The following is a 13,566-nucleotide window of genomic DNA, read 5'->3' on the forward strand; positions in this document are numbered from 1 at the left end:
ATTTAAGGAATTGATAGTGGATATTCGAGAAGTTGAAGCTAATTGAGTAGGGCAAACTGGAAGATGGAATGCAATGCTCTATCATCAGGAAAACTATGGATAGGATTTCCGGTCAATGGAAGAAGATCATTAATATATAAGAGGAAAAGGGTGCGATAACGAACTGGACTTTGGGGGGAACACCAGCATTAGTGGAGAAGTTAGAAGACAGAGAGCCATCTACCACCACCACCACCCACAGTGAGCGGTCAGAGAGAAAACTGGATAACCAATTACAAAAAACAGTTGGCATATAAGATGGAAGCTTGTTTAGAAGACCTTTATGCCAAACACGATCGAAATCCTTTGAGATGTCAAGAGCAACTGCTGTGTTTGACCAAACTTTTCCATTGAATTTGTCCATAGATGGATAACAGGATGCTTTCTTTTATCCAGCGAGTCATTGATAGCTGGAACAAGTTGCCCCACCCACCCCGTAGGTAGTTGAGGCTGACAGTTTGAATAAATTTAAACTTACCTGGATACTTACCTGTTTGAGGAGGGAAGCATATAATTTATGTTCTTATCTACTTTTGGTAATTTTTTTTTTCTCCAGCGTAGCAAAAGCCTGTGGCTTCCTTGCACTATATGGCAAATACTATTACTATTTATACTACTAATTTTTTATGTATATACATGCATAGGTAATGAGGTAGCTCAAAATCATAATCTATAAAATAAAGTGTGCTGATGGAATTTTAATGTACATGCTAAACAGATTGAGCAGAAAACAATCGCATATTCTGTAATTTTTATGTTCAATAAATGACTTTTTTTTTTTTTTTATAGTGATGGATTAAAATGAGAACGTTCTAAATGTACTCAGTCATCCATGAACAACCTCTTATTTGGTGAAAATTTTAATTTAAAATTTCACCAAATTCCTCCATTTAAAATTTTAATATCTGCTTAATTACATTGGATTTATATGATAGAATATTAGTATTTATATTAATATTTACAATTTATTGCATAAATGAATAGTAAATAACAAAATAATAGATTATTATTTTTTTTTTTTTCTTTAGTTTCAATAGTGCAGAATTTTGTGAGAGCATTTCTGGAATTGGACATGAACTTTGCATGGAGATGGAAGATGATTGTGTTGAAAATAACTGGTAATTCACTTTCCTTCCTTCAAAAGAATATTTTTATATTTTGCTTGCACATGTACAGTTGTTATTTTGTGAAATTTGTAATCTTTTTATTTATTTTTCTTAGGCACACAGTGGCCCAGATGCTGTTGTGCCAATAAACATTCACAAAATGAACAAGAACTTGTTTTCCCTAATGTGCTATTCTGATTATCACAAAAAAATTAACTAATATTATTGTTATTATATAAAAAGCTACCTATTTACACATATATAAAACATTTCATTATTGCTCTCTTAATTTTTTATTAGTCTTATGTATATTTTTATGAATGAAAGAATTTTTTTGCTTTCTTATTAACCAGTGAGATCTCTAACACTCAGTGCTGCTATGAGTTTATTTATTGAATGAAGAGAAAATAGCAGTGATTTCATATTGTAATGTCTCTCTCTCTCTCTCTCTCTCTCTCTATATATATATATATATAAAATAACATAACTCCTTTTTTTTAAAACTTCCTGTATATATAATAAAAAATAATAATTCAAATATATTAAATATTCGTAATTGCTTCTTTCAGACCACAACCTCTTATAATTGCATTTTTACTGAATTTTTGTAACACATAATTAAAAACAATTCCTCCTAGTAAAAATGTTAGATCTTGATTCCAGTTAAATAATTTAGAAAGCTGTGTAGTGCAGTACTTTATTTTTTTTTTTTTATGAAAACCCCAAACACGAAAGGTATCAAAACCTATAGTACTTAGTACCGTGCATGGGTTGAAGGAGAAGTATGGGGGGAGGGGGATGCCGGAAACTTTGCTCTAGAGACTAAACATGGGTTTCACCACTTCAAGCCTCCAATAAGCAAAGTGGTGGTATTTCACCGGTTGATGAAAGTCATCTGCATTCTGTTATTTCAGAATGATTATTGAGTGGTAACAACTTTTTTATTGTGGAACTGCAGCTACAGCATTTAAAAAAAATAATAATAATAAATAAATAAATAACTTTATTTACAAAGCTGCCTGGATTATGCGAAAAAAAATTTCATGAGAAAATTTCCCTAAAGCTCCCAGTACTTTAATTCTGTGAGAGCATATCACATGTCGGTGAAATTTCATCTGTGGTAAGCATCAGATTTAAGGAAGAAATCCATACAGCTCATAAAATCACATGTGGATGCCATTAGCATTCTTGTTGTAGCGGGTAGCACAATAGTTGCGATCGCTGTCATACTGTACTGTTTGAAAAAAAAAAAAAAAAAAAAAAAAAAAAACTCTGTATTTAAACCTCGTCAAAACGGGAAGAATTTTTACAGGTTTTTTTCACACTGTGGCCAAGTTAGTTGGCCTCAAGTGAGGGTTGCATGGCTTCCCTGGATACTCTGATTTTCACATTCAGAAAATAGGCAAAGCAGCCATGGAATACATGTAATATTTACAAAGGTTGTATATCATAGACTCTTGGTCTTATCAAAGACCATGAGTCTGTGACTTCTATAAGATTCATGGGTCTTTGGAGGAAGGTTATTTTCTTCTGAGTTTTAGTTAAGTTTTTGTCTGAAATTATCAAATACACTTAGGTGTTATGGTGCCAAATATGCACCTACCCTATTTATCAATATGGGCTTTAAAGGTGACATGTGGTGGCCTGCTCGTGTGGGCTTTTGTTTCGTTTTAGTTTCGAAACACCTTCATACTTTATGTGATTTTTACTCTTATGTTATAAATCACATAATACATGGAGGTGCTTCTAAATTAAAACGAAACAAAAAAAAAAAACTTTTTTTTTTTTTTTTTTAATATTTTAGATTAATTCCCTTAACTAAGCAAAAATTTGATATGTATTTCATTTTGGGGAAAAAAAAAAAAAAAACGGCCAGGAATGACAGCTTATCGGGGTTGATTGATTTTCTGAATATTGTTTTCTCCAAATGTACAAGCTGTTGACACCTACTTTAAAGGAAAAAATTCTTCCATTTCCTATATGGAGAAAAATGTTAATTTTTCACTTAAGGTGCCCTTCACTACATAATGTCCTACAAATAATTCATAAATGCATTTTATTGTTGTTGTCAAAAAGTGAAGTTACTTTTCTATGGAATTACTTCACTTACAATAGTGGTGGGTAACAATAGAAAGAAGTATTATCTCATTTTTCAAGAATAGAACAGATGGAATTCAAATCATCCCACTCATACGAAATATCAGTATCTTTCCAGTTTTTACAATGCAAAAAATTGGATCACCATTGCAAACAGATTTTCAGTGTATAATTCCTGAAAAAAAGATGAAGATGTCAGCTACTTTACTAAAGTGTTCTGTGTTGAGACAGTACTTGAGGAAACATAGTAATTTATTATTTTGCTTACATATTGAAGGGAATGTTGTTGTATTCTTATATTGGATTTCTTTTAATTAAGATTTTTTTTCCATTTCTTTGCTTTTGTAAGTAATATCTCAATCAGTCAGACAATCATTTTAGTCTTTTTACACATGTAAATGTTTATGTACTGTTCATCATTGAAACTGCCTTTCTAAAAGGACTGCATGTGTTGAACTCAAAATCACAGATACCAGTGCAGAAATGATTTAAGCTTGTGTATCAATTCAGTGGTATTTACTTATGAAAATGTGGTGCTTGTCAATATGAAGTGTAGCCTCCATAAACACAGCAATATAAATAGTCAGACATTATGGCAGAGAGCACAAATGGTGGAAAATGTCATCTTGTTGAATGTTGGACCATGGTGCTTGTGATGTGAGTTAGACAGTAGTGGTTAGAGGGATGAGTGGTGGAGGTCTTTGAACATTCCATCATATCCCAAATATGTTCAATGGGCAACATATTCAGTGAATGTCAGGCCATGAAGCAAATCCAATCACAGTAGGCACTGTTTGAATATGACATCTGTATGTGGGAAGGCATTGTCCTGTTGGAAAATGCCATTTGGGATGGAACATAGAAAGGGCAGAATCCCTGGCCTTATAATGGTTTAAGCATAATGTTTTGTCATCATTGTACCATCAGTAATGACCAGAAGTGAACTGAATTGTCTGTGGCATGTCTCAGATGTGTATACAGCTGTCACTGAATCCCAAACAGAAATGTATTTTGTAATTAAAGCCAGCACAGCACAAGGTGAGAATGCAGCCCACATCTTTCAGTCATCTGCTGATCATGCTCCCTGATACAAGCACAGACAGGAATTGCGATGTTGAAAGCTGATAAATTGTGATAATTCCTTCGCTTGATGTTTTGATGACTTCAGAGGAGCCCTGGTGTGTCTTAGTACCTTCCTATCTCCATTGTTTTCAACAATGTCTGGCCATTCAGTTATCAATATCCATAGGAATATCAGTTTGCTGTGTTGACTCTCCAACTTCTGACAAAGTGATCGAATCCCCTTTCAGTGTCTATCAGTCTTTACATAACATCATCTTGTGTGTGCATTAAAGGCATTGAACACTCTTGATCAGCCATTACCTTTCTGTTTTGTTTGCATGCTAAAGTTTACACACATTTTTGATGTGCTATTGTGCTGTGAACAGCTTAACATGCCAGTTGATTACATTCTTATGTGTCACAGCTATGCATGTGGATTTTCAAGTAAATCCATCAGTTCTTCCTAGGTGGGGTCAGTTTACCTTTATCTCATTTTTCTGTTTATTTTTTCTTTAAGGAAAAAGCCATGGAACATATTTTCGTATAAGAAGTATCCTAGTATATTTTCTAGTACATTCAAGCTGGAAGACTAATTTCTATTGAGGTTTCTGGATTTAAATTTCCAAAAGTTGGCAGGTGACCATTAATTAATAGTATTCCTAGCATCTTGCTGTGGATGGTTGTTGTACTTATCCTCTTGTACAATAAAAATTTATTTAGGTAATGTAAGCAGCAGAGCACTATGATAAATGTGGAAACACTTTCAACAACGGGGTGATTTTTAGTAGGTCAGGATTACATAGACATTTAATTTACATGACTAGATTGAATCTAATTTTTGTTAAATTTATATCTCCATTTTTGGATAACTATTTGAACATATTCTGGACTGACTAGTAAATTTATAGCTGCCATTTCTCTGGATTTAAGACAGCAACCCTCCTCCATCCTAACAGTTTTCCTTTGTCTTTTCCACACAGAAAAAAAAGCAAAGTGGGCTGACTTACTTATTAAATTCAGAATTTTTTAAAAGATTCTACAATCATATGCACAAAAATGTTATCTTTCATATTCTAATTGGCCTGCAATTGTGCTACTCTACTTAAATGAAATATGTGGAATGTTCGAAATGAAAAGATAAGATGTTATTGTGTGTGTGTTGCATGAAGGTCAGTACGATTTGACCGTGTCCTTCAGTAAGATTCCTAATGTGATTTTCAGTTTCGAGTGGCAGGAAATGTAACATAATCAGACATTTGCAAGGAAATCAGCATAAGGATAATGTGCAGTTCATATTAGCATTAGTAGAGGCATATGATGCAAGAAAGCAAGCTTATAAAGCATCAGCAAAAAAAAAAAAAAAACCTCATTTCACTGATCCCTTCATTCCAAATGTTAGCATTAGTAGAGGCACACAATGCAAGAAAGCAAGCTTATGCAGCTCAGCCAAAAAACCCTACCATTTCATCCCTCTATTTGTTCCAAATGCCTTTCCAGCTCAGCCTTAAATTTATTTAGGCTATCAACTTCCACAACAAATGATGGAAGTCTGTTCCACCAATCAACTCTCCGTTTGCTAAAGGAAAATTTTCACACATCTATTCTACAACTGTCTTTCTTCTATTTGAATCTGTGCCCCCCTCAGGTTCTTGATCTGAGCAAGAGGAAGAATCCCATCAGCATTTAGCTTGCTCAACCCATTCAAGGCCTTATACACCTCAATCAGATCACCTCGCAGGTGCCTACTCTCCAGGTGCTGCAATTTGCAGAACTTAAGACCACTTCTTTGTTCCCCTCACCAATCTTATTGCCCTTCTTTGTACCCGTTCTAGCAACTTACATCCTTCATAAAATGAGGCCTCTAGACCTGTACACATTACTATAGATGAGGCCTGACCATTGCCTTGAATAATGGGATAATCACATCCCTCCCAGTTAGCAAAATTCCTATATATCATTGAAAAGGCTCCATGACCTGCCCTGGCAACCCATCTGCACTGCTCAGCGAACTTCATATTTGACTGCACAATTACCCCCAGGTCTTTTTCACTTTCCACTTCCCTGAGTATAGTACCACACAGTTGGTAGGTTTCTCTTTGGTTATTACTACCTATATGCAGTACTTTGCATTTGTCAATGTTAAACGTCAGTTGCCACTTCTTAGCCCAATTTGCCCAACTTATCTAGATCCATTTGGAGTAGCATACTGTCATTAACAACACTGCAAATTTGGACATAAAACCTGATATACCTTCATCACTATCATTGATAAATATTCAAAACAACAACGGGCCCAACATTGAACCTTGGGGAACTCCACTAATAACATTTGTCCATGAAGAGCAGTGTCCATTGATTACCACTCTGTCATCTCTCCCTCAACCATCCCTTTATCCATTGTAGTAACTTGCCCTTAATGCCATACCTCTCCAATTTGTAAAGCAGTCTACCATGTGCAACAGTATCAAAAGCTTTCCTGAAATCCAAGTATATGATATCAAAATTATTTTTGGCATTCTGTTTCCTTTGTGACCACATCATAGTATCCAATTAAATTGATCATACAAGATCTCCCTTTAACAAACCCATGCTGTGTCTTAACTATTACTGCAGTCTTGTCTAGATGATCCTGCAATGCTTCTTTAACCAGTGATTCCATTATTATCCCCAGAACAAAAGTTAAACTAACAGGTCTATAGTTACTTGTGTCACCTTTTGAATCCCCTTTGTGAATTGGTGATACATTTGCATACCTCCAGTCCGTGGGGACCTCCCCTGAGTCAAAGGAGCTCTCATAATTATGGCAAAGGGTTTGCTTACTTCCTTTGCTGCCTCTAATATAACTGGATAGATCCTGTCCACCCCAGGTTCCCTTTTTATGTTTAACTTCAATAATTTCTCCTCCACTTTGCTCTCAGTTATTACAAAATCACAATTTCCTGTTACAGTTTGATAAAGTTCTAGCACTCCCCTCATTGAATAACTCCTCATATATAGATGCAAAATACTCATTCAATTTATCAGCTACATGAGCATGATCATCAATAGTCAACCCTCTATGTTAAGTGGTCCAATCTGATTCATCCCTTTCCTTCTAGAATTTACATAAGTAAAGAACTCTGTGCTGTTTTTCTTTGCCAAGGATTTCTCATAATATGCCTTCGCCTGCCTAACCTCCTTTGTGGCTTGATTAGAGACTAGTGTATATATCTGCCATAGGCTTTATACTTTACACCTGATACTTTATATGCATCTCATACATTAGTTCATCTGACATACGTTTAGGCCTAAACCTTGAACAGTATTTATTAGTTGGAATGAAAAGCCTAATAGCCTCCAAAATTAAATCTGTGAAGGCTTCCCATTCATTTAGAATTCAATGTTGGTAACATCATCAGTTGATCCCACTGTAAAAAGTAAAGTGCAGCCATTATCAACCCACTGCAGGATGGAAGCCTCCTCAACAATTCATGCTGAGGGCAATGGACCATAATCTGCCACGCTGGTCCAGTGCGGGTTGGCAGATCGACCGTATTCATCAGTCAGGGGCTTGAACCCCGGTCTACTCAAAGAGCGTGTGCTACTGCACTCCCGCTCCTGACCACTCGGCTACGGAGGCCTATCCCACTGTACAGAATTTAAAAACTGTCTCAGACCCCTGTAGTCACATTTACGAAAACAATAGCACTTCCCTTTAGCCTTGATGGTAGTTGCATCTTTAAGTAATTCCCACATTACTACATTGTGATCACTGTCACCCAGTGATTCCTTTATCTGCAAATTCTTAATACATGAATAATCACTGCTGATAATCAGATCAAGAGTATTATTCCCTCTGGTTGCCTCTCGAACATGTTGCTGTAGAAAACAGTCATCCAATAAATCCACAAAAGCCTTGCTAGTGGGTGAGTAACCATGTTTGTCTAGTTCTGACTTGAATTTATTTAAGCTATCAACTTCCACAACAACAGATGGAAGTTTGTTCCAGCAATCAAAAAATGAACTGATGAGACTCGTAACAGAGAAGAAAAATGCATGGGATGCATATAAATTATCAAGCGACTCAGAAGCCTGTGGCAGATATAAGCTAGTCTGTAATCAGGTCACAACGGAGGTTAGGCAGGCGAAGGCAGATTACGAGAAATCATTGGCAAAAGATGCTAAGAAAAACATCAAGGATTTCTTTACTTATATAAACTCTAAAAGGAAGGGGATGAATCTGATTGGTCCACTTGACATCGATGGTTTGACTGTTGATGATCCTGCTCAGATAGCAAACAAACTGAATGAGTATTTTGCATCTACATTCACACGTGAGGAATTATTACAATTTGAAAATGGAAGAAGGTTATCAAATTGTAGCAGTGTGCTTAATGATTTTGTAATAACTGAGAGCAAAGTGGAGGAGAAATTGTTGAAGTTAAACATAAGAAAGGCACCTGGGGTGGATGGGATCTATCCAGTTATATTAAAGGAGGTGGCAAAGCAACTAAGCAAACCCTTAGCCATAATTATGAGAGCATCCTTGGACTCAGGGGAGGTTCCCATGGACTGGAGATGTACAAATGTATCCCCAATTCACAAAGGGGGGGATCGAAGGGTGACACGAGTAATTGCAGACCAGTTAGTTTAACTTCTGTTCCGTGTAAAATAATGGAGTCACTGGTTAAAGCTGCATTGTAGGATCATCTAGACAAGACTGCAGCAATAATTCAGACACAGCATGGGTTTGTTAAGGGAAAGTCTTGTCTGACAAATTTGATAGGTTATTATGATGTGGTTACAAAGGAACTGGATGCAAAAAATAATTTTGATATCATATATTTGGATTTCAGGAAAGCTTTTGACACTGTTGCGCATGGAAGACTATTGTACAAATTGGAGCAGAATTGGTATTAAGGGTACGTTGCTACAATGGATAAAAGGATGGTTAAGTGGGAGAAGACAGAGGGTGCTGTTCTTCGTGGACTAATGTTATTAGTGGAGTCCCACAGGGTTCGGTGTTGGGTCCACTGTTCTTTTGTATATTTATCAATGATATTGATGAAGGTATATCAGGCTTAGTGTCGAAGTTTGCAGATGATACAAAGGTTGGCGGGGTTGTTAATGACAGTAATGGCAGTGTGCTACTGCAACAGGATCTAGATAATTTGGGCAGATGGGCTAAGAAGTGGCAACTGTAGTTTAACCTTGACAAATGCAAAGTACTGCATATGGGCAGAAGTAACTCGAGAGAAAAGTACCAACTGTGTGGTACTACGCTTAAGGTGGTAGAAAATGAAAAAGACCTGGGAGTAATTGTGCAGTCAGATATGAAGTTTTCTGAGCAATGCAGACAGGGCAGGTCATGGTGTTTTGTTAATGATATATAGAAATTTTGCTAGCAGGGAAAAGGAAGTGATTGTCCCTCTGTATAAGGCAATGGTCAGGCCATGCCTTCAGTACTGCATACAGATCTGGAGGCCTCATTTTAGGAAGGATGTTGATTTGCTTGAGCGTATACAGAGAAGGGCAACAAGATTGGTGAGGGGAATGAAGGGATCCTCTTACCAAGAGAAGCTTAAGTTCTGCAAATTGCAGTGGCTGGAGACTAGGCACCTGTGCGGTGATCTGATTGAAGTGTATAAGGCCTTGAATGGGTTGAGTACACTGAATTCTGATGGGATCCTTCCACTTGTTCATATTACGAACCTAAGGGGACATAAATTCAAATTAAGAAAAGACAGATGTAGAATAGATGTGCGGAAATTTGCCTTTAGCCAGCGGGTGGTTAATTGCTGGAACAAACTTCCATCTGTCATGGAAGTTGATAGGTTGAATAAATTTAAGGTAGTGTGATTTTTTTTTTTTTTTTTTTTTTTGGCTTATGCTGCATAAGCTCCTACACTTGCTTTCTTGCATTCTTGCATCACATGCCACCACTACTACCTGCTAGCTAAAGGAAAACTTCCGCACATCTTTCCGCAGCTGTCTTTCCTCAGTTTAGATCTATGTCCCCTCAGGTTTGTTATCTGAGCAAGACGAAGAATCCCTTTAGCTTTAAGACTTCAATCCATTGAAGGACTTCTACACCTCAATCAGATCTCCTCGCAGGTGCCTAGGAGAACTTGATTTTGGAGAACCTGCAATTTGGAGAACTTGAAAAAGCCTTTCTTCATAAGTGCACCCCCCCCCCTTTGTTGTTGCCCTTCTCTGTACTCATTCTAGCAACTCTACATCTTTCCTAAAATGAGGTTTCCAGACCTGTATGAAGTACTCAAGATGTGGCCTGGCCATTGCCTTATACAAGGGGATAATCACCTCCTTATCCGTGCTTGAAAAATTCCTGTATCATTGACAAGACCCCATGACCTACTCTGGCAGCCTGTCTGCTCTGCTCAGAAAACTTCATATCTGACTGCATAGTTATCCAAAGGTCTCTTTCATTCTCCATTACTCTGAGTGTAACACCATATATCTCTGGCAGCCTGTCTGCTCTGCTCAGAAAACTTCATATCTGACTGCACAGTTATCCCAAGGTCTCTTTCATTCTCCATTACTCTGAGTGTAACACCATATAGTTGGTACATTTCTGTGGGGTTACTGCTACTCATGTGCAGTACTTTACATTTGTCAGTGTTAAACTTCAGTTGCCACTTCTCAACCCATCTACCTAACTTTTCCATATCCTGCTGCAGCAGCATACTGTCATTACTGTTATTAACAACCCTGCTAACCGTTGTATCATCTGCAAACTTTGACATTAAAAATGAGATACCTTCATCAATATCATTGAGAAATATACAAAACAACAATGGGCCCAACACCGAACCCTGAGGGACACCACTAATAACATTAGTCCATGTAGAGCAGTACACATTGACCACCACTCTGTCTTCTCCCACTCAACCATCCTTTTATCCATTGTTGCAACTTGCCCTTATTGCCATACTGCTCTAATTTGTACAGTAGTCTTCCGTGTGCAACAGTATCAAAAGCTTTCCTAAAATCCAAGTATATGGTATCAAAATTATTTTTTGCATCCATTTTCTTTGTGACCACATCATAGTATCCAATGAAATTGGTCAGACAAGACTTCCCTTGACAAACCCATGCTGTGTCTCAATTATTGCTGCAGTCTTGTCTAAATGATCCTGCAAAGCTTCTTTAAACAGTGTCTCCATTATTTTCCCTGGAGCAGGTGTCAAATTAACAGGTCTGTAATTACTTGAGTCACCCTTTGATCCCTCTTTGTGAATTGGAGATACATTTGCACATCTCCAGTCTGTGAGGATTCCCCCCCCCCCCAAAGTCCAAGGATGCTCTCATAATTATGGGTAAAGGTTTGCTTACTTTTTTTGCTGCCTCCTGTAATATAACGGGATAGATCCCATCCATTCCAGTTGCCTTTCTTATGTTTAGCTTCAACAATTTCAGTGACTGCTGGGAGTCATTGTGTTACAAATAAAAGCATGGGTTGTGTTAGGTTGCTAAAAATAGGAACAGGTGCATGTATACTTGTGTGTACACAAATACTAGGAGTTTGGTAAATAAATATGATGAATTGGAGGTATTGGTTAAAACATCAAATGCAGATATTGTTGGGATATCAGCGTCGTGGTGTCATACAGATATAAGGAATGCAGAACTGAAATTTGGGGAGTGCAACGTCTAGAGAAGGGATAGACAGGATAGGAAGGGAGGAGGGGTTATGCTATTAGTTTAGAAACACATAAAATCCAAGGAAGTGAAGCCAGTCAATCGCTGGACAGTGCATAGTCGAGTCAGTTTGGTGTGACATAAGCAGAGGGAAATCAAAATTGAGAGTAGGAGTGTGTTATAGGCCTAATAACTCTGATGAGTATAATAAAAAAACCGTACAGGGAAATAGATTGGGCCAGTAAATCAGAGAGCCCTATAATGGTTTATTTTATTTTCCCGGATATTGACTGGAATTTGTGAGTTGGTCACACACACACTAGCAAGCCTTTTGTGGATTTATTGGATGATTGTTTTCTACATCTGCATTTTCGGGAGGCAATTAGAGGGAGTAATACTCTTGATCTGATTATCAGTAGTGATTCTTCTTCCATTAAGAATCTGCAGATAAAACAACCACTAGGTGGCAGTGATCACAGTGTGCTCAAGTGGGATTTACTCAAAGAGGTAACTACCATCAGGAGTAAAGAGAAGTGTTTTTGCTTTGGCAAAGGCGACTACGGAGGTCTGTGACAGTATTTAAATTCTATACGGTGGAATCAACTGATGATGTTACCGACAGCTAATTCAAATTGGGAAGCATTCAAAGAATTAATCTTGGAAGCTACTAGGCTTTAGATACCAAGTAAGAAATATTGTTCAAGATTTAGGCCAAAATGGATGTCAGATAAACTAATGAGACATGGTAGAGAAGAAAAATGTTAGGGATACATATAAATTAATGGATGACATGGAAGCCTGTGTTAGATATAAGCCGGTCTCTAACCAAATCACAAAGGAGATTACACAGGCAAAGGGAGATTATGAGAAATCTTTGTCAAAGGATGCAAAGAAAAATAGCAGAGTTCTTAACGTATGAAAACTCTAGAAGGAAAGGTATCAATTAGATTGGTTCACTGCATATTGATGGTTCAACTGTTGATGATCCTGCTCAGGTGGCTAACAAACTAAATGGGTATTTGGCATCTACATTCACACAGGAGTTATTCAGGGAGGGGAATGCCAGAAGTGAATTAAACTCTGGGAGTGAGCTAGATGATTTTGTAATAACTGAGAGGAAAGTGGAGGAGAAAGTGCTGAAGATAAACATAAAAAAGTCACCCGGGGTGGATGGGACCAGTCCAGTTTTATTAAAGGAGGCAGCAAAGGTAGTAAGCAAACCCTTAGCCATAATTATGAGAGCTTCCTTGTACTCAGGGGAGGTACCTGTGCCCTGAATATGTGCAAATGCGACCCCAATTCACAATGGAGGATTAAAAGAGTTCCAGTCAACCCTTCCCTATCTCATCCATCATGCAGTATGATTGATGACTTTTGAGGTTATGATGAACATCGTGGCGAAATCCAATCTTCCTTACATTTCGATGGTACAGCTCTAAAACTGTGTTCGCAGGCTGGCCGCTAGTTAGTACACCAGACCGAACCTATTGGTAACTCTCTAGGAGGCTTCTGGATCAGCTAGTGTATACTCTTGCTACCTCTACTCTGCCGGATACTGACTGGAGGGAGTCCGAGTAGTGTGTATGCGGGGAACGTTGTCGAGGCCACGTATGTCAAGGATCTG

At 37.5% G+C, this 13,566-nt stretch overlaps 1 protein-coding gene across 1 annotated transcript in view; it reads left to right on the top strand.

The window, feature by feature from the left end:
• Maf1 (repressor of RNA polymerase III transcription Maf1) overlaps positions 1–13,566 on the top strand; it is a 296,764-nt gene that overhangs the window by 237,669 nt on the left and 45,529 nt on the right. Inside the window, exon 6 of the mRNA XM_090382929.1 lies at positions 1,068–1,157. Within this exon, the coding sequence (XP_090239055.1) occupies positions 1,068–1,157 (90 nt within the window). The remainder of the gene's footprint in view (positions 1–1,067; positions 1,158–13,566) is intronic.

The sequence above is a fragment of the Mastigoproctus giganteus genome, chromosome 10 (genome assembly GCF_048544385.1).
Source record: "Mastigoproctus giganteus isolate SK-2022 chromosome 10, ASM4854438v1, whole genome shotgun sequence".
Taxonomy (NCBI): Eukaryota; Metazoa; Arthropoda; class Arachnida; order Uropygi; family Thelyphonidae; genus Mastigoproctus; species Mastigoproctus giganteus.